Source organism: Chiloscyllium punctatum, chromosome 5, assembly GCF_047496795.1.
Source record: "Chiloscyllium punctatum isolate Juve2018m chromosome 5, sChiPun1.3, whole genome shotgun sequence".
In the NCBI taxonomy this organism is placed as follows: domain Eukaryota; kingdom Metazoa; phylum Chordata; class Chondrichthyes; order Orectolobiformes; family Hemiscylliidae; genus Chiloscyllium; species Chiloscyllium punctatum.
Genome location: NC_092743.1, coordinates 49,308,084 through 49,328,619, shown reverse-complemented (window position 1 = coordinate 49,328,619; position 20,536 = coordinate 49,308,084). Strand labels below are relative to the sequence as shown.

Here is a 20,536-nt window from a genome sequence, read left to right as displayed (position 1 = left end):
TTTGTGACGCAGTGGTAAGCCAGATGGACATGGTGGTCTGACTGCCACAGAGATATGTCATAACATGTCCATACAGGTTCATCATTTTTGTTTTCCAAAGAGCTGGATGCAGTGCAGTAAAGTCAAAAGGTTAATTCTTAGTCTCAGAATCTGAGATAAATGGAGAACATTGAATTGTAAGCTTGGTGAGATGTATTATGAGATCTTACGGAAGGAAAATAAGACTGCAAATAGTATGAAAATGTAAATATAGAAAATTAATTAAAGTAAAATATGAAAGGAAGAGAAAGAACACATGGTCAAACTAGTTAAAGATAAATTTAGAACTATTTTTTACAAAAATTACAGAAGGTCAAAACATGTACTTACACTATTGGATAGAATAATGAAAGTGAGACCTTAAATTCATAGTAACCTAAAGAATGCCACAATGAGGAAACTTAAACCACCTGGATGTTTGAAATAATTATTCTGGGAAAGCAGTTGTGACATATGTGGTAAACATCTGTAATTCAGAGGTATTATTAGTGTTCCGAACAATTTTGGGGGTGAGCTGGGTTAGAGAAGTGTAATGAATTTAATTTTTATCCACTGTTAGTGGATGCACATAGGATCAATTACTGGTGTAGGAAGCAGACTGAAGAAAATCAAAGGTACATATCAGGATTTATTCAACAGGCCAAAGTATAACCAAATGAGTGAACCCTTCGTCAAAAGTTTTAAAGTTTTTGCTCCAGTTCCAAAGGCACACTGATGGATCTTAAGCCAATTTCGACAATAGGATTCTACAGAGAACTTATGGAGAACACAGAACACACAAAACAATTAATTTACCATTCAATTAATTGAAATCTGAAGGTCCCACCAGAGAGCATCACAGATTTGTCATTAACCCCTTTTCAGTCCTTTGTCCTATGCAGAGACTGAAGTTTAAAGTTTAAACCTATACTTGCTTTGGTAGCTGGGCTACTAGCTATGATAATTTTGTAGGCAGTTTAATTCTCAATCAAGATTGTTTACACATATGCTTAATACCACATACCTTAAGATCTTAGCTTACATGAGGGATTTTAAGCTGAGTGTAAAATGTAAACTTCTTGAAGCAAAAAATTACCACTTCTCTGCTGCCAGCCAGAAGATTTAAAGAATTCAAAGCTTGTGAATAATATCATCTGACTTGATAATAAAGCTGTAAGCAGTCTGAGTTACCACTGGCTATTATCAACACATTTTCATTCTCCATATGCTCATGAAGTAGAGCACAAAATTAACACTGAATATTAAGAAAATCATAACTTTCTATATGGATATTTTTGTACAATAAACTTAAGTACTAAAGTATAACTTACTATTTCTTAGTAAATTATTTTCATGGTTCTTAATGCACTTCTGCTAGTTGGCAGTGTGTGGTTTAAATCTTTTAAGCTCAGGGCCACAAGGCAAATTCTAAAGAGACTACGTTGTAAAACATGTACATGTAGTAGCTCTCATTGATATTTACACCCTATTATGACCTGCTGTTTAGTCTAATGTTACATATGGGTTGACAGTTGAGATAAGCAGGTCCAACTTCTGGTTACATGCTCATTTACACATAAAAGATGTAGAATGATCTTCCAACTTGGAAGTGTAAAAGCCATCCTGTCTCACCTACTCTTAATCCCAATAATGCCGGAAGAGTGGTTGCTGGAAACAACAGTTTGGGCAAAAATGATTTTTCTAAAAGCTGAACTGCTCAGAAAGCAAGATCTCTATAGCACAGGAAGGATAACATAATATGATTCCTTACTTTCTTAAAAGGAATGTATCTTTGATATCACTCATTGATAACCGGGATAGTCCTTGCCTTGTACATATAAGAGAACAAAGAGGAAAATGACTTTATCAGAGCTATGTAACCTAATCTAGTCGCTTCACTTGTAGGTAATACACATTGCAGGTGAAAAACACAGAACTGAAGACTTTGTTTCGGACAAGGTGTCTAGATTAAAATGTTAAACATAATGATTTTTTAAAATATCTGTCTTTTTATGCTTGGCCTCTGGATATCTTGTTGCCTCCAGAATGTGAAATAGTCTCTGTGGTAACTGATCCAATAACTATCCCTCAAAAGAGAGAGCCAGAGTTACAATATTGTCCTTTCTATGTATTTCATTTGCTACATAAAAAAAATTTGTTAACCCATTTTCAATTTATTTCAAGTGCACAAACTCTACCAAAAGTGCTGTTTTACAAATGTGGTACTTCATCTTGATTAATTAGAATCAAAAGAAATTAATCATGAACCTCATCACTGAAAAAAGAAAATCTTCCAGTTGTTGAGTAAAGTTGGATGAGTTCTTCCCATAAAGATCCAAAAGTCCAGTAGATAGGTTTAGAAATATTAAACAGAATATAAGCACCTTCCAAGTGAGTTCAGGACTTGATTTGCAACTGTCTATCAGCCAGCAATTCCATGATGATTGGTAGCCATCTTTTGGTAAGCAAAACATAAACCCCGTCCACTTCCATACAACCTCTCTCTCTAGGTGGAAAGACATAGGATTAATCAAATATGCGAGATTACAACATAGTAAAATAATCTATGTACGCTGTAATATCTCTTTAATTCATCGTCATGACTTTTTTTTTTAATAGCCAAAACATTCTAAATGAACACATTGTTATATTTAGCTGAAAAGGATTAAATATTTCATCACATTTATGAGAAAATGTATTTTCACAGAGTTTCTCCTAGCAAAGCTATGACAGCACAGCAGGAGAGGCCTGAAGGGAATTCAGATATCTCATGCTTTTATGTCTCATTAAATATTGTAAGTAACATTTAGTGGCCCAGTTTATTATTCCAATTTTATAAATACCGCAAAATGAACTTGTTATTCAAGCATTAAATTAAAAGAATCCTCTGTCATGCGTGAAGCAATATAAATGGCTATTCAGCTGCCAATGCCAACAGTAGATATTTTAAGTGCATGAAGGTAGAAAAGATATTTTGTATTTCATGGTAGCAATAAATCTCCTACAGCTTCCATACAAAAATGAATGCAAATTTTCAAACTATCATGTGAGTTTCTGCAGCTCTGACATGCCTCTCAGGCAAGTCTGAAATACCAGCTTCTGCTATTTGTAACATTTGGCTTTTAATCTATTTAAGTTAACCATTGCCGAACAGGAAGGGATACCAAAGTTATCATGCCAGCTATAAAACCAAAGAATTTAAAATACTAAGTAAATTTCAGGTATGTAAAATATTTACTTGCATTTGGAAGGGGAGAACTTTGAATGAAATTACGAACCCTAATCTAGCTGCTTCATAAATTGCCTGTGTTATTATATTATATTGTAGCATCCTTAAGTCCAAGGTTTACCGAAACTGGAATAGTGATAAACTCCACACTGTTGATCTTATTCTGCTGGCCATCTGGCCAAGTGAGCTAATCCAATAAGGTACCTTGTCTAACTTATACGCTAATTATAAAAATGCACTTCACGATCTCAACAAACCTTCCACAATATTACCTCACAAAGCAGTATAGAAAAGAACTGTCAATAGATATTTTAGTTTTGTTCTGAATTCTGTCTTCCCATAATCATGTTTAAATAGACTAACATTTTTGCTCACCCTTTGTAAATTGTGCAAATATTCAAAAGCTGGCATTTTCTCAGTACCTGAAATTACTTCCCTGATTCCAAGTTGAGTTCAATATATTCTTGAATTTTAGAAGATTTCTGTTTCACTGAGTGCACATTTCCTTTGAGTACAGGGTCTAATTTAAATATTGTTAACATAAAGAATGCTTCAAACATAGATGTACATACAAAACAGTCAGTGGGAAGGAGGGGTGTGAGACAAAAGAATAACTAGTGGGGTGAGGAGAAGAATGTAAGGATGAAGGATTGAATGGAAAGAGTGAGCCAAGAAAAATAATGGATAAAAAATTAAGCATGAGCCCAAAGTGTTTAGAAATGAACCAATGGTGATCAGTAAAAGTATGATAGGGTGTAAGTTTATGGCATTTTGGAAGGTAGAAGAGCATGCAAAATAAAGCAGGTTGCCAGACTGCTATATTTCCATCTAATCCCAGCCTGTACTGGAGGAGGAGGAGGAGGGAGCATGATCAACACCCCAACAAGTTTCATTATATGGGCTACTGCCTTCTGGTGTTGCTGGGAATATAATTACCCATGGTGAGACATCCTGCCCCTGAGGGGTGCAAGTCTCTCTTTGATCCAGTTAACTGCATATTATTTCTTTGCTTTTAATCATTCATGGGAATGTGGGCGCAACTGACTTAACTAGCATTTATTGGCTATCACTTGAAGCCCTTGAGAAGGTGGTGCTGAACTGCCTTCTTGAATCACTTTAGCCCATTTGGTATAGATACTGCCTACAATGCCATTAGGGAGTAACTATTTTGACAGAGATTCTGAAGGATCAGCAACAACATATTTCCAAGTGGTGGTGGTTCCATTTACTGTGCTTGTCCTTCAAGATGGTAGCAGTCATGGGTTGATCAGTGCTGTTGAAGGATTAGATTCCCTACAGTATGGAAACAGGCCATTTGACCAACAAGTCCACACTGACCCTCTGAGTGGCAACCCACCCAGACCCATTCCCCTACACTATATTTACTCCTGACTAATGCACTATAGGAAATTTAGCATTGCTAATTCACCTGATCTGCACATCTTTGGATTGTGGGAGTCTTGAAGAATTTCTAAAGTTCATTTTATGCATGGCACACAGCGCTGCTTTTGAGTGTCATGGTAGACGGAGTTTGTGGATACGATGTCAACTAAAAAGACTGCTTTGTCCTAGTTGGTGCTAAGCTTCTTCAGTGTTATTGGAGCTGCACTCATCCAAGCAACTGTAGAGTCTCCTATTATTGTCTTGACTTCTGCATTACAGATGGCATATAGGCTTTAGGGAGTCAGGAGGTAAGCTATTTACTGTAGGATTTCTAGTCCCTGACTTGCTCTTGTAGCTACAGTATTGATAGCGTGGTCCAGTTCAGATTGTGGTCGATGACAACATCGATATGTTGACAGAGTGGGATTCAGCAACAGTAATGTCATCGAATGTCAAGGGCAGAAGGTTGCATTATTTCTTGTTGAAGATGGCCATTCCCTGGTACTTACGTGTTCAATAGGTACTTGCCAATTGTCAGCTCAAACCTGGATATTGATCAGGTCTTGCTATTTATGGACATAGACTGCTTTACTATCTGAGGAATCATAAATGGTACTGTGCATTGTACAATTTTTAGTAAACATCCCTGTATCTCTCCTTATGATGGAGCAGTTGAAGATGTTTGGGCCTAGGACACTATCCCGAGGAACTCCCACAGTGTTGTTCCATGATGGAAGTGATTGACCTCCATCATCTACAACTATCTTCCTTTGTTCTAGGTATTCTACAATCAGTGGACAGCTTTCCCCCTATTTGCAATTTACTTTATTTTTGGTCGGGCTCATTAGTGCCATACTCACTAAGTACAAACTTGATGTCAACGGCAGTCACTCTCCTTTCGCCGTTGGCATCCAGTCATTTTTTTGTTTTCTGTATTTTAACCAAAACTTTAATAAGGTCAGCAGCAGATTGGTGCTGGCAAAACCCAAACTAAACATCAGTGCACAGGTTATTGTTAAATATTACTGGGTTGGATGTTCTGAGAAGTGGCAATCTCAGGCAGCATGTCACTCCACCTCATTTCTTTTTATGAAATGAGAGGGTTCTGCATTTCTGACAGGAATTGCTGTCAGGGCTCCTTCAGAAATGTAGGCCTTACTTCTGTTCTCAGTTCTTCAATGCAGCAAAATTGTCCACAGACAAATCACAACCCCTTTTCACAGCAATCAGGTGCCACATTCTGAAATTTAAAGGTTTAGAATCACAGACATCACCATTTGACATTATCTGTCAAAGTACATAAACTATGGGTACTGGGAGGGGAGGGTGCCAGTAAAGTAGGTTACCATGTGGGATAGAATGCCAAATGGGTACAGGGGTTTATGGCAGAGGGTAGTGTGCCAGATGATAGGGTGTGATGTGAATAGAATGACATTGGTAGGGGGCACAGTGCCAGGGAAATGAATCCAGGTGGACAGGGCTCAAAGTTGAAAAGGGGCTAGTAAGTGATGCAGTCTTTAGGGTAAAGCAGTGTGCATGGGTGATATTGGGTCATACATGGGGCAGGGGAAGGGGAGTGCTCAGTTCCAGGTGGGTGTCAGGTCCCAGGAAGGCAGCAGATCCAGGCCTGGAGCAGGTAGGTGGCAGGATTCCAGTTGAGCAGGGAAGGTGGTCAAGAGTGGAGGAGCGGGTGCTGGGTCTGAAACAAGGGCAGTGATGGCTGGACCTTAGAGTAGTGGGGGTATAGGGCCAGATCACAGCAGCAGGAGAGGGCTGCAGTACAGAGAAGGGGGCTATCAGGTCCTCAGTGGGAAGTTGGGTCCAGAGGGAGATATGAAGAAGATGTCAGATCAGCGTCTGGGGTTAATGCAGTTGGCGTGGGTTAAGTATGGGGTCAGTTGAATAGCTACTCAGGAGTTAGATTATGTATTTAATAGTCTACCTATTTCTGAGTAACTGTTTACTAAATTTCATCAGAATTCTCCAAATTCTTCGATTTAGATGAATACTTCTGGAGGGTTCCAAACATACAGGATTTTGTCCAATGTAATCTTCAATGTTAGAAAGAAGTCATGAAAAGTATTTTAACTAAGTTGAAGTTTATAGAGAATAACAATAGAAGTCTTGTCAGAAGAATTCTAAAACAGTTTATTACCACTTTGTTTTGGATAATGCCAAGTTTCTTCAACATTGTTGAAGACTCCATTGCATTCCTAGATATTTTTAGATCAAAAAACCTGTTCAAACAAGTTATGAAATATCTCTGGAACAAGTGAGACTTGAACTCAGGTCTTCTAGCCCAGAAGTAGGGACACTATCAGTATGTCACAAGACCCCTCCCCAATTATTTATTTTTCCTCCCAGCCTTCTAAAGTTTGTCAAACGATAGTGGACAGATCTTGGGAAGTTAATTGTTGCAGTACTCCCAGATTTTTACTTGTTGTCACAGCTGCATTATTTACATGGATTGTCCAATTAGATCTTCGGTCAATAGCAATCCAATAACACCAATCAACATCAACAGGTGAATTCACCACGGCAACCCCTCGTTCAATCAGAATGCTCCTGTCATACAGTATTAAAAGTTGTTTTCCCCTTAAATTGTTATTCTTTTGAATTGTCCTGATGAGAACATGATGAAAAGCTTTGACAAAATATGTCATTTTTCAACATAAATCAAAATGCCATAGCTGGAAGATACAGTTGATACTTTTTAAATCAACTTGTTCAGATGTGTTATTGACAGACCTCTGAAGCAGCTAAGCTTGAAACCAGGCCTTCTGGTTCAGAGGCAGGATCATTATCACTGTGCCACAAGAGCCCATGAAAGAGTTAGTTTTTAATTTAAGCATGCTTAATATTTTTACCAGAGGTATTTATAGAGGAGGTTGTGCGTAGTTAGTATATCATTGGCCTAGTAATCCAGAGGCCTATGATAACTAGTGGAATTTAAATTCAATTAGTAAGATTAAAATTGAGATCTAACCTCCCGCCTCAGGTGACTGACTGTGTGGAGTTTGCACGTTCTCCCCGTGTCTGCGTGGGTTTCCTCCGGGTGCTCCGGTTTCCTCCCACAGTCCAAAGATGTGCAGGCCAGGTGAATTGGCCATGCTAAATTGCTCATAGTGTTAGGTAAGGGGTAAATGTAGATGTAGGGGTATGGGTGGGTTGCGCTTCGGCGGGGCGGTGTGGACTTGTTGGGCCGAAGGGCCTGTTTCCACACTGTAAAGTAATCTAATCTAATCTAATCTAATGATTACCATGATACTATCATTGATAGTTGTTGAAACTCATCTGGGTCATTCGTGTCCTTTAGGGAAAACAAAATTCTGCCACACTTACCTATTCTGGCCTCCAGATCCACAGTAATGTGGTTGACTCTTAACCGCCTTCTGAATGGCCTAACAAGCCATTGATGGGTAACAAATGCTGTCCTTGTCAGCGACGTCTACATCCTTTGAAACAATTTTTTAAAATGTCAGAACGTGAGGTTGACTGAAGTGCACAACAGCCTGGTTCACCAGCTAGATAAAGATAAGAATAACAGAATGGAATGGTGATTGTGAATGCTCGTTAACAGGCCTCATGTACAGGCCAAATTAAGTTAATGTAGTACTTAAATGGAATGAATGGAAGTATAAGTCTAGTTTGGGATCAAAAGCTGGTGTGATGATGAGGAAATACTGAGGCAAGAATATGTACAAGGGTTCAAAAGAAGAATGGCAGCTTGACAACAAAAGGTAGGATATTTAACTCAAAATTTTAGCAAAGAATTAAACATCATATGGAGCATTTTGCAATAAAGTAAATCTTCATAGATCCAAAAGACCTTGTCACCCAGGTAGTCCTCCTTGATAAAGATAATAAAAGTAAGAGACTGTAGGAAGATTCAACATTTAGATTTGGTTATGGAAAAGGACTCTGAAGACTGTAGTCAAACACATCTGAGGGTTCCAGGAAGTTGAGCAGCTTTGAGAACCAAGAAGCAAAGAGAGAAAGGGTGGTCTGATCAATATCCTGCCTGATCTGGATTACTATTTATACTCATTACAGTTTTAAGTATTTGCACGATAATGTATATTCCATCTTAAATCTGTTCAGAGATGTTATGACACATCTCTGGAGCAGGTGGGACTTGAACCCAGGGTCTTCTGACCCAAAAGGTAGGAATACTACCACTACAAATCAATCATGTACCACACGAGTCCCCTAAATTATTTAATATGCTTATTTTAATCAATCTATTCAGACATGTTGTGACACACATGTTACATGTGTGACTTGAATTCAAGTTTCCTGAATTACTACCACTGCACCACAAAAGCCCTCATCTTTAAACTCTTAATTTTGTTTAAACAGAAGTATTATTAAACACTTGTTTAGAGATGTTAGCATACAGCTCTAGAACAGATTGGACTTGAACCCAGGCTCTTGGCTTAGAGGAAGGGATACCATCACCATACTATAAGAGTCCCACATCTTAATCTCTTATTAAAGCTCCAGATATTTATTGCATGTGAATTCCAATTGACTGGTTAACTTTCCATTGATTTTAAATTTAACTCTGACTACCTTCCACATTTTCAAAGTTCTCAAGTATGCCATCTGCCACTTTGATTTCCAATTGCTTAAACTGTGGGTTTTTGTTTTGGATAAGCCATGAGGAACGTGAGCATGTGCGGCAAGTTGAATTGCCCTTCCAAAGAGTGGACATGGAAATCACTTTTCTCTTGTGCTGCAATCGTAGGGTAATTCTTTGTTATTTCTTTGTAGCCATGGGGGATTCCTTTAGATTCATTTCATCAAATTCTGCAATCATCCTGATGATTCACTCATCTCTTTATCCTAGCATTGAAAATTTGGCACAAGAATTTGAGATGTTATTGTCCTGCCATTTTTGACTTTACCACCAGATAGGTGAAGAATTTTCATTTGATTTGAAATGTGAAAGGAATTTTTATATGCTGCATATGTCAAGGAATGAAGACTCAGGTGTTACAGGGTCTGTTTCTGAAAATGGAACGAGTCCAGATTGAAACATGCTCTTAGGTTCACTCCCTGGATGTGTATCCTGATTAGTAATCTAAATAAGGAAGAGATTCATCCTTTTCTAATACAATAGGAGGGTGATCATAATGCTGATCAAACTCTTGGAAAAGCTGAGAACATTCTTCAAAAAAATATCATCCAATCTTCTTGATATGGCACTTCAGTCATGGAGAAGGCTGTTGGAAAATTTCACAAAATGTCATTCAATCTTCACACAAATGCTTATGTTCTCCTGGATAGGCTAAAGCCATTATCCATTTGGAAATCATCTGACAGAAAAGCCTTGTGTCAATTGTAGAAGATATAATTGCACATAAGTCTGCTTATTTAACAAGGGCTTTCTAATCTAATCTAATCCCTGATTGCCTTTGAGGAAGTATGGTGAGCTGCCCTCTCAAATTTTTATCCATGCAGATAAGTGATACTTCAAACCAACCTTGAGCTGGAAGGTTATTGACTCTAGGAGTCTGGATCTTGAAATGCGGTGATCAAATGTGCTGTGTGTAAAGCCTCTTCATTGTAGGTGGCAGGACAATAATGATGATCCCCAATCAAGGAAAAGTCTCTTAAAATTATTAAAATTTAAAACTAATGACAAAATAATCATGATCCCAATTGTCAAGTACTCCTCAAGGATGACCTCAATGGATGGTAGAAGTGCATAGTTTCCATTACTACTAATTTTTCTACTTGCAGGATTCTCCATCGTTGTCAAGGTGATCTATTTAATTTACTTTGAAAAATGATTTTGCATTGCAACCCAGCTGAAAGAAGCCAAATCTACCATGCTGAAAGAACTGGACGCCTGATGCTGGGCATTCTTGTAGTTTACGTTGCCTCTTTGAACACCATGTCAATATTTCTTTTTCATCCATTCATCAGATGTGGACACTGCTGGCTAGGCCAGCATTTATCACCCAGACCCCTACAGGCAGCAAAGTGGCTCAGTAGTTAGCACTGCTACCTCATGGCACTAGGAACCCGGGTTCGATTCCCGCCTCGGGTGACCGTCCATCTGTGTGGAGCTTGCACATTCTCCCAGTGTCTGCATGGGTTTCCTACGTGTGCTCCAGCTTTCTCCCACAATCCAAAAATGTACAGGTCAGGTGACTTGGCCATGCTAAATTGTCCATAGTGTTAGGTGCGTTAGTCAAGGTTGAATGGGTTTGGGTGGGTTACTCTTCAGAGGGTCCGTGTGGACTTGTTGTTCGAAAAGCCTGTTTCCATACAGTAGGAAATCTAATCTAATCTAATCCCTGATTGCCTTTGAGGAAGTATGGTGAGCTGCCCTCTTGAATTGCTACATTGTACTATTCACAAGGGAGCACCAGGATTTTGGCCTGGCAACGGAAAAATGGTGATAGTTCTGAATCAGGATGGTGATTAGTTAAGAAGGCCAAAGCTGAAAGCTTAATTAAGGAGATTAAAGCTGAAAGCAATATGTTTTACCAATGATTTTGACTGGCAACAATGAAGGAACAGTTTTGGATACAGTTCCAGCTCAGGATAGTATGTGGCTTGGAAGGGGACTTGCAAGTGGTGGTATTCTCTCAAGTATCTGCTGCCCTTGTGCTTTTAGGTAGGAAAGTTTGAGTTTGGAAGGTGCTATTGTAAAAGACTTGGTGAGTTATTGTGATGCAGCTCATAGAGGGTACAATGTTGAACCTGTGTCAATAGTGAAAGAACTGTTTGTTAAAAGTGGTAGATGGGGTGCTGGGCAGGCACATTGCCTTGTCCAGGATGATGCCATTTTTCGAGTTATTGAAACATCACACTTAGCTTATGTTTGTAGATGGTGGAATTTAAATGGCCTTTCCAGATTTTTCTTCAACTGTGGTGCAATTCTTGTTGGACATTTTTGTGTCTGGTGAAGCTACAGGATTGGACTGAACTTCAGATTTGCACTGAAACATATTCTGGTTATGCACTCTTTGCTTGGTCTGCCTAGAATGCTGGACCACTTGCTATAATGATAAGTCGTCTTTAGACTGCAAAAGTCAGAAAGCTTAGCGTTGAGGACTCCAATGACTACTATATCCCATTAACTTATGAATTGGTCAATCAACATAAATTAGTCATAAGAGTCTGCCAATCCCCTGATTGTTGAGATAACTGGTTGAAGTGGACACATTTGACATTGAGGTTGACAAAGTCTGCTAAGATTTCACCTACGGCTTATTAGATAAGGATGCCGTCAGTAATGGGAGAGTCACTGTGTACAACTATTGACCTGGAGCTGTTGGTGCTTCGAATCGAAACCAGGGATGAATGTATACGTGTGAAACTGTATCTTTCACAACTCTCATTTAAGTGCCTGCATTGGCCTTTCAATGGCATTAAGGGGCTTCAGAAGAGCTAGAGTCTGCGTAAGTGTGAGAAACATACTGCCACTTTGAAACATACCTCACTTTGGATCAGTTTTCAACTGGTTCAACTCACTTAAAGGAACCTGGCAATTCGCTATATTCAGGAAATCTTGTTGATCATTCTTGCCTTGTTACTATTCAGATTCATTTGAGAAAGTGTACTGTTTACCTTAGCTTGATATCTCCACACTGCTATGTTTCTGTGTGTTCCAGCATGGTCCCTAAGGACTTGATTCAGGCTCAGATAAGACTTCTCAGTAACTCTTAAACTAATTTTATTGTTGTACAGTACATGTTAAGGCTGCGGAGCAGCATGCTTTGACCTGTGTAGGTTCTAACTTCTTGATATAACAATAATGCACACTGAAGCCAGAATAAGATCACCGCTTGCCCCAGAAGCTTATCTATATATTCTTTAAACCGATTTCCACATCTAAGATAGTACCACTATTCAGGTCATGAAACTTTATCTTGACCGTCAGACAGATGCATATTAAACTTGAGTAATACCATGGAAAATATCACTTTATATTTCTCAAATAGACTTACTGAGACAACATCTTGACTATTGTTTCTCTTCTATTTTATCAAGACATAGATAAGTGAGAGTATCATTATCAACAGATCTGATAAGCATTGATTACATCTAAATTAATCCTGGAAGATGGTGGATGAAGCATAGGTGTCACAGTGTAAATCAGGAGCATTTTTGAAGAGAAGCAAGGGATACTGAATTCAGAAAAGTACTCAACTTCCCATGAAAAGTTGGTGCTGATTTTAAGGCGTATTTTTTAAGATAAAAATTATCAAGCTAGAATTCTATTTGTTTCCCTGTAGCTAGAACTGATTTATTTACAATAAATAGTTTTTAAGTACAGGAAACCATTCAATATTTTCTGTTAAATTAAGTTCAATGACAAGAAAATTGAGGACATGGAGTAATTTTATTTATTCTTTGACTTTTGTGATGACTCTGGGAATAGTGGGGTTTGAAAATTAGTGCACTTTCCTAAGCTAACTAGTGTCAGCAAATCTCTCGCCATGACGAGCTATGGTGAGGATCCATTATGCAATATGGTGCCAGCAGTAGACATTGATTCATCTACCAACGAGATGATAAGTACTGCAGGTCTGAAGAATCTTCAGATAAATCTTCACACTGCTCAACTTTTCAGAACCCTGCAGCAGAGAAACTTGTGGTAACAAAAAAGAATCTCTATAGTCAATCATGAAAAAATGGTTTAGACCTGTTAAAAGACATGCTGCAGTGGAAGAGTTAGGAAGTTTTAGAACAGTAGTACTAGTTACTCCAAAGCAGAAGGAAGATGGTTGTCTGTGAGCAGTCCCAAGGTAGAGTTCAGCTGAACTAGGCAAGGGGCAAATTGTTGTTTTTCATATTCAGTTACAACTGAAAAAATTAGAAGTAATTAATGACCTGAGCAGGAGGGGTGTAAGGAAAATTACAATCTTAATATGAAATAAGGCATAAGCTGACAAGATCTAATAAAAGAAAGAAAAATGTCAAGAGACTATTGAATTCACAGAAAAGCACAAGATTCATTGATTAATTAAAACCACTTGGTTCAGGAGATAAACCACTGAAGATTAAAAGGTATGCTACAACATACTCTTCAACACAGAGGGTGTCAGATAGTAGAGGGGACATGTATGTACTTCACAACTAAGAATTCTCACTTGAGCATCAATTTGCACATTAATCTCAACCATTTTTAAACTAGTTGAAATCCAGAAGTAGCCAGTAAAGCTGGAAAGAATTAATTGAAGCTCACGTTGGAGAAAACAACTCTTAAAATACAGAATTGATACTAAACAAGATACAATATCAAAAGATGAATCAGGAAATGCATTTTTTTATATTTGCACCTGATGTTATAGCTTGCTGACATGTAAAAGGAAGCAATAGATGCTTTTGTCAATTGCTTCAACATCAGAACAAATACAATGCTATTAAATTTTTCTCAAGAAGAATTTAGATTAATGGCATCGACAGACTTATGGAATAGTACGACAATGAGGCTTTAAAGTTAGAATTAGTAAGATATTCTATGACTTCAGCACCCTTCCCTTTATCCCTAATGGGCTAATACGGAGATAAAGATAATGGGGTATGCAGAATAATTAATTATGAGAACATAGGGTTCAGCAGTAAGTTATTGATTAATTGAAGCATCTGAAGTAATTTTTCTAGATCTTGTTGGTATGATTAAGTAATGAAATTGTTGGCACTACTGAATAATCTGAGTTGGAAACTGGCAAATATTGTATATGTTCACAGAGTTTGGAAATAAGCACTACACCAAACAATTGAGGACTGTGAAAACTTTATCTGTCAAGTATGTTGTACACACATTGGTTCTTGTCTCAATGTCTTTACTGAGGATATGACACAGTTGCATCACATTCTCATATGGTTGTATGGTATGTACAACATTACTAACACCATGGCAGATTTTTCCTGCTGTCATTATTCTTGCTCAACCATTAGGTGAAGCTCTAAATTAAATATAAATTGTAGATTAATTCTAGTAGTTCAAAGCTTAGTTATAGTAGATTATTGAAAATAACCTGCTGTTTCTATATTTTGTTTGAGAAACTCCACATATTTGATGTGGGAAACTTGATGGGTGGGTGGGGGAGGGGTGAAAAACAACTCCGGAATTTCAAATTCTGCTTCAGTACTCATGCCAGCAATAATTACATTAAAAAGCATAAGTAAATCTTCAGTACTTCAGTATTTTATCCAAACATTTACAATATTGTTAATTTGAATAGATTATTAATTGCTAAGTTATTTCTAGATTGTTACAAAAAGTATTCAGAATTAAACTCCACCACTAATGTAGTACTGGTGTTCCTATGTAACCGCTGCACTTGCCCTTCCAAATGGAAGTGGTTATGGGTTTAGGAGGTGCTGTCTAAGATGCTTCAGTGAATTTCTGCAGTTCCTCTTGTGGATGGTCAAGTCCAAAGAGATCTAGGTAGGTGGATCGGCCATGCTAAAAATTGCCCCATAGTGTCCAGGGAAGTGTAGGTGAGGTGGATTAGCCATGGTAAATGCAGGGCTACAGGGGCAGGGTGGAATGCCCTTTTAGAGGGTTGGTGTAGCCTGAATGAGCTAAACGGCCTCTGTCTGCACTGCAGGGATTCACACTGCTGTTTCTGAACATTGGTGGTGTAAGGAGTGGTCGTTTGTAGATATGGTGCCAGTCAAGTGGGTTGCTTTGTCCTCTATGGTGTCAAGCTACTTGAGTGTTTGAACTGTGCTCCTCCAGGCAAGCAGGGAATATTCCATCACATTGCTGACTTGTGTCCTTTAGGTACTGGACAAGCTTTGGTGAGTTACTCCCTGTCGTATTCACAACCTCTGACCTGCCTTGTAGCCATTATGTTTATACGGCTAATTCAGTTCAGTTCCTTGTCAATGATAAATAACCCTCAGGATGTTAATAATGGAGGATTCCGTAATGCTAACACCACTGAATGTCAAGGTGAGGTGGTTAGATTGTTTGTTTCTTACTGGAAATAATAATTTCTTAGCATTTGTGCGGCATGAATGTTACTTGCTATGTTCCAGCCCCAAATTTTGTCCAGGTCTTGCTGCATTTGGATATGGACTGCTTCAGTATGTGACAAGTCACAAACAATACTGAATATTGTGCAGACATCAATGAACTTCTGCTTTATGATAGTGGATGATTTGATGCAGTTGAAGATAGTCGGACTGAGAAACCCACGTAAAGATGTTCTGGCATTGAGATGACTGACATCGAACAGCTGCAAGCACTTCCTTTGTGCCAGGATGACTACAACCAGCAGAGAGTTTTCTCACTATTCCCATTTACTCCAGCTTTGCTACATTTCCTTGATGCCACACTCGCTTAAATGCAGTCATGATGTCAAGGGTAGTCACTCTCATCTTGCCTCTGAAAATTTGCTATTTTGGCCATGTTTGAACCAAGGCCGTAATAACCTCAGGAACTGAGTGGCCCTGGCGGAACCCAGATGTCAGTAAGCAGGTTATTACCAAGCTGGTGCTGCTTGATAGCACTTGATAACACCTTCCATCTCTTTACAATCAAGAATAGACTGGAGCAAAAATTAGATTAGTTCACTTTGTGTTTACAGTAACTGAGCACAGACATTCTTTTAACATTTCTTAGTCTCTTATTTATAAAAAAAACAATTGTGATTATTATTTCAGCACAACTGCAAAGATGCAATTTACCAACAATAATCACAATCTAAAATGTACAACTTACTGGCCTCTCTAATACCACAGGAAGAGATGGCAAAAACTCCGGTTTCTCTTTTGAAATAGGCAGGCTAGCAATTTTCATCAGGAATTCTCTGCTGTAAGTAATCCTCTCTGCATCTGGAATGGAAATGAAAATGGGTAAACCAAATTGGACATTTTATTAATGCAGCAACAGATTTTTGTCGTTTAGTCCAACTACTCTCTAGAATTATGGGAGTATCAAAGAATCATGTTAACTCTGTACACCTCACTGCATCTTGCTTTTTCTCTACTGTTATTGCCTTAATTAAGACTTTTTTTGGTTGAACACCTGTGGGAGTTAGTGATCGACTGAGGGTTCTTCTTCATAGACCATTTACTACTAGTGACTGGACTTTAATTTGAACTTGCAGAATACCAAATATGAGTGGCAGGAAATATTTTGGCATTGAAAATAAAGAATGCTGCTACATAATCATCTCATTCCTAGACATAACTTTTTTGATGCACCAATCAAGTTCATTTATAATTTCAGCCTGATATTATTTATTAATTCATGAAATTTCCATGTCTTTTGTTGCCTATTTCCTGTGCTCTGGAATTCGCTTACTAATGCCTCGTGAAAATCTTACCCCCCATTGTCTATTTAAAGTCTATCTCTTTGACTCCTAACACCTTCAGTAGCTGGAATCCACTTTTTATTCACTTATAACAATGTATAGGAGCAGGAAAAAAACCAAAGAGCACCATTCAAAACAATCTACAGTACTCCAGGTGTGGTCTCTCAAAACTCCCATATGATCATAGCACATGTTCCTTATTCTTGTACCTCAATTCCTTTACAATAAAGGGGAAACGCAATATTAGTTTCTAATTGTTTACCATGCTTGAATGCTAGCTCTGTGTCTCTTGTGCAAGAATACCAAAGTCCCCCTGAAAAAGCAACATTTCTAAATTCATGCCTTAAAACTAAATCAGCTTTTCTACTCTTACAGCAAACGCAAATAACTTCAGACTTCTCCACGCTAATCTTGACTGACACTGCAACCCAATCACCTAACTAGAATAATTGTCTATTCAGCCCCTTTCCATCTTTCTCAAAGTTTATGAACCCCTTCAACCACAGATACATCATTTTTAGTATATTCACTTAATGCATAGATATGGATTGTAAATAGTTGAAACCCCTATACTCATCCTTACAGGATTCGCTAGACCTAGCCTGACAACTTAAATGGTCCTATTTTCCCACTCTTTGTTTCTTGTCTGTTAACCATAAGTCAGTACATTCCTTAACTCCAAGAGCATTATCTTTTCATAAACTTTGTTTGCAGCACCTTTATCAAATTCCATCTTACTCGACTTGTTACTTCCTCAAGACTCTAAATTTGTCAAACACAACTTTGCTTTCATAAAACCATGTTGACTTTGACCACATGATGATTTCCTCAGTTTATTAGCAATTTCTTAATATTGAATTCCAGCATTTCCCTAATGTCAGGGTAAATGGTTTTCATTCCCTGTTTTCCCTCCATTCTGTTGAACTATAACCCAGTGTAGCAATTTTTTAACTTTCTGAATAAAGGTGCTCCATCACCAAATCAGAGGGGACCATTCAGTCTGTGATGTCTACACTGGCTCCCTGGATTAGCAATCCAAATAGTACTATTCCTCTTTTTCTTAACTCAATTTATATTCTTTTCAGATAATAACCTAATTCCCTCTTGAATGCGTCAATTGAATCTGCCTCTACAATACTAAGAGGCAGTACATTCCAGATCTTAACCACTCACTGCAGGAAAATATTTATCCATGTCTAGTTTCACTTCTTTTCACAATTATATTTGCTAACATTCAATTGCTTGTATTATGCTAGAATCTATAATTTTGGAAAGTCATAACCAGCACGTCTAATATTATTGCAATTAAGTCTTTAGAACCCTAATGATATAGGCTATCATGCCATGGGGATCTGTCAGATTTTATCCCCTTAAACTTTCTCAATACTTTTTCTCTGATGTTAATTACCTTTAAATTTCTCACTCTTGTAAGCTGCTTGGTCACTTCCATCACCCTATCTCCCATTCCCTCAATTTCTGCATGTAATTTCTATCTTTTTACTGTGAAGACAAGAATAAATATTTATTCAACATCTCAGCTATTTTCTTATTCCCAGTGATAATTTGTTGTATCTGCTTCCAAAAAAACGATTCTTTACTTTAGAAATCTCCTCTTCTATATACTGGTAAAAGCTCTTGCTCTCAATTCCTAAGTTGCAGGCTAGTTTACTCATAATTTTTTTCTCCCTTTTTGACTTCTTAGTGACATTTTTGATAGTTTTTTTAAATGCTTCCAATTCTCAGGCTTACTCTTACATTTGGACATATTGAAAGTCTCTTCTTTTAACTTCATACTTCCCTTAAGTTCTCAAGGAAGCCAGAGGTTTTTTTTGTTATGGTGGGTTTTTGCATTTTCATAGATGTATTTTGTTGAGCATTCTGAATTTTTTTTTAATGTTTCCAACTTAATTTATCACCAAATCCTTTAGTTTATTTACTCAAACAACATTCGTATCTTATTTGGGACTGGAGTATGTCACTCTCAAACTTAAAATGAAACTCAAATCATCTTATCTTCAATAGCTATTTAACTGAAATTACTAAAACCATTGCCGAATTTGACAATAAACATCTAAAAATAGCTTCACCCCAAGTTGGTTTAACAATATATTGACCCAGGATACTTTTCAAAAGCATTCTCCAAATCAATTTTCCTGATCATCTTTCTCAATTTGATGGATTTGGACGATATGAAGATTGAAATATTCCTACATTATTACATTACCTTGGTAATGATGTTGTAACAAATTATTTTTTGTTTGATACTCTTCCCAAGATTGTTAGTACACCTGTGCCAGGAATACAAGTTATCCACCTGCATTTTCTCACCACTTGCTAATCTTCTGTGGCAAAATACTTTTAAATTCTTATTACTAATATGATATCATCCTTAATTATCAGAGTTACACCTCCTCCATTTCCATTCCTTTTTTTTGTATCTTTATATCCCTTAGTCATCTTGTAATTATGTCTCTATTACTGACTAGATCTAAACCATTTACTTTTTATTTCTGCCACTAGTACACTTACCTTATTGGAAATTCTAAGTGTAGAGAAACAGCTTTTAATTTTACTTTTAAACTTTATTTGCATGGATCTTATTCATTGATGTAATATGACAGTTAACCTCGCTATTCTTCCTTGTGCAACTCTGCTGTTAGTTGCTGCACTGTTATATTGTTCCCTTCATCTAAACTCTTGGCCCTGATATTTTTTAGTTTCTCTCTCCACAAAGCAGTCAAAGACCATTTTTGCTGTGATAGCTGTTGCTAGACTTGTCTCAGAATCGGCCCTGGGCAAACAAGGCTTACCTCTGGATAAAGGAATCATGGTATCTTTGCAAAATTTCAGGACACTATTGAGCATACGTAAGAATGATTAGTTTTGATCATGCAGAATAACCGTTTTGAGCACTGAATTACAGAAACACCAATTAACAATGTAGCTGCAACAATTCTGAAATTAACCTACAGAATGTCTGGAGAGTTGTCGCATTCTTCTGAATTTCACAGCCACATTATGGAGGTCCTGGAGGACCTCCGATGCATTTTTTTTTAATCTGAAGACAATCCTGCAAATCAGAACTTGACCTCAATTATAAGCAATCTGTAAATTCAAGATATGTTAGGAAACACCCTGACACGCAAGGAGAAAATCAATCAGAAAACTGTGGAAAATTTATCAATTCAGAATCCCACTAGGCACTGAGAGAAGCTGTAATTCCATAGTTTGTCAGTGCTACTATTAATTAGTTCCCTACCTGGAGGTCCAGTCTGATGGACAGGCTGAACTTTGAATTGGGCATAGAACCTCTTAGCGAAGGCTGTAGCAGCAGATAAATTTGAGGAACTTGCGTCATAAGAGCACGGGGTTAGGGTCAAGAGTATGTCATATAGCCTTTTCAGCCTACTACACCTTTCTCGACTCCACTTGTTTTCTCTCCAAAAGCTTCAACTTCCTAGCCTGCCAAAATACGAAATTAGTATGGGCAGCATGCTTTATGGGATGAAAGGAAGTAACAATTGCGTATGGGGAACAAGGTGGGTAACTAATTAGGTTATTTGGCTTTGCTGCAATTTCCAAGAGGCTACATGGCTGTGGTGCAACTCACAGCTTG

At 37.8% G+C, this 20,536-nt stretch overlaps 1 protein-coding gene across 4 annotated transcripts in view; it reads right to left on the bottom strand.

Moving 5' to 3' along the window:
• Positions 1-430: 430 nt before the first annotated feature.
• gra (granulito) overlaps positions 431-20,536 on the bottom strand; it is a 97,735-nt gene continuing 77,629 nt past the window's right edge. For 2 of the 4 annotated variants that reach the window (XM_072569553.1, XM_072569554.1), the window contains 2 exons: positions 16,326-16,438; positions 431-2,524 (listed from right to left, as the gene is read on the bottom strand). In XM_072569553.1, coding sequence (XP_072425654.1) covers positions 2,441-2,524; positions 16,326-16,438 — 197 coding nt within the window. In that variant the 3' untranslated portion in view covers positions 431-2,440. Of the gene's footprint in view, positions 2,525-7,972; positions 8,155-16,325; positions 16,439-20,536 lie in introns of those variants that run through there. The other 2 variants (XR_011960586.1, XM_072569555.1) reach the window with 2 other exon arrangements.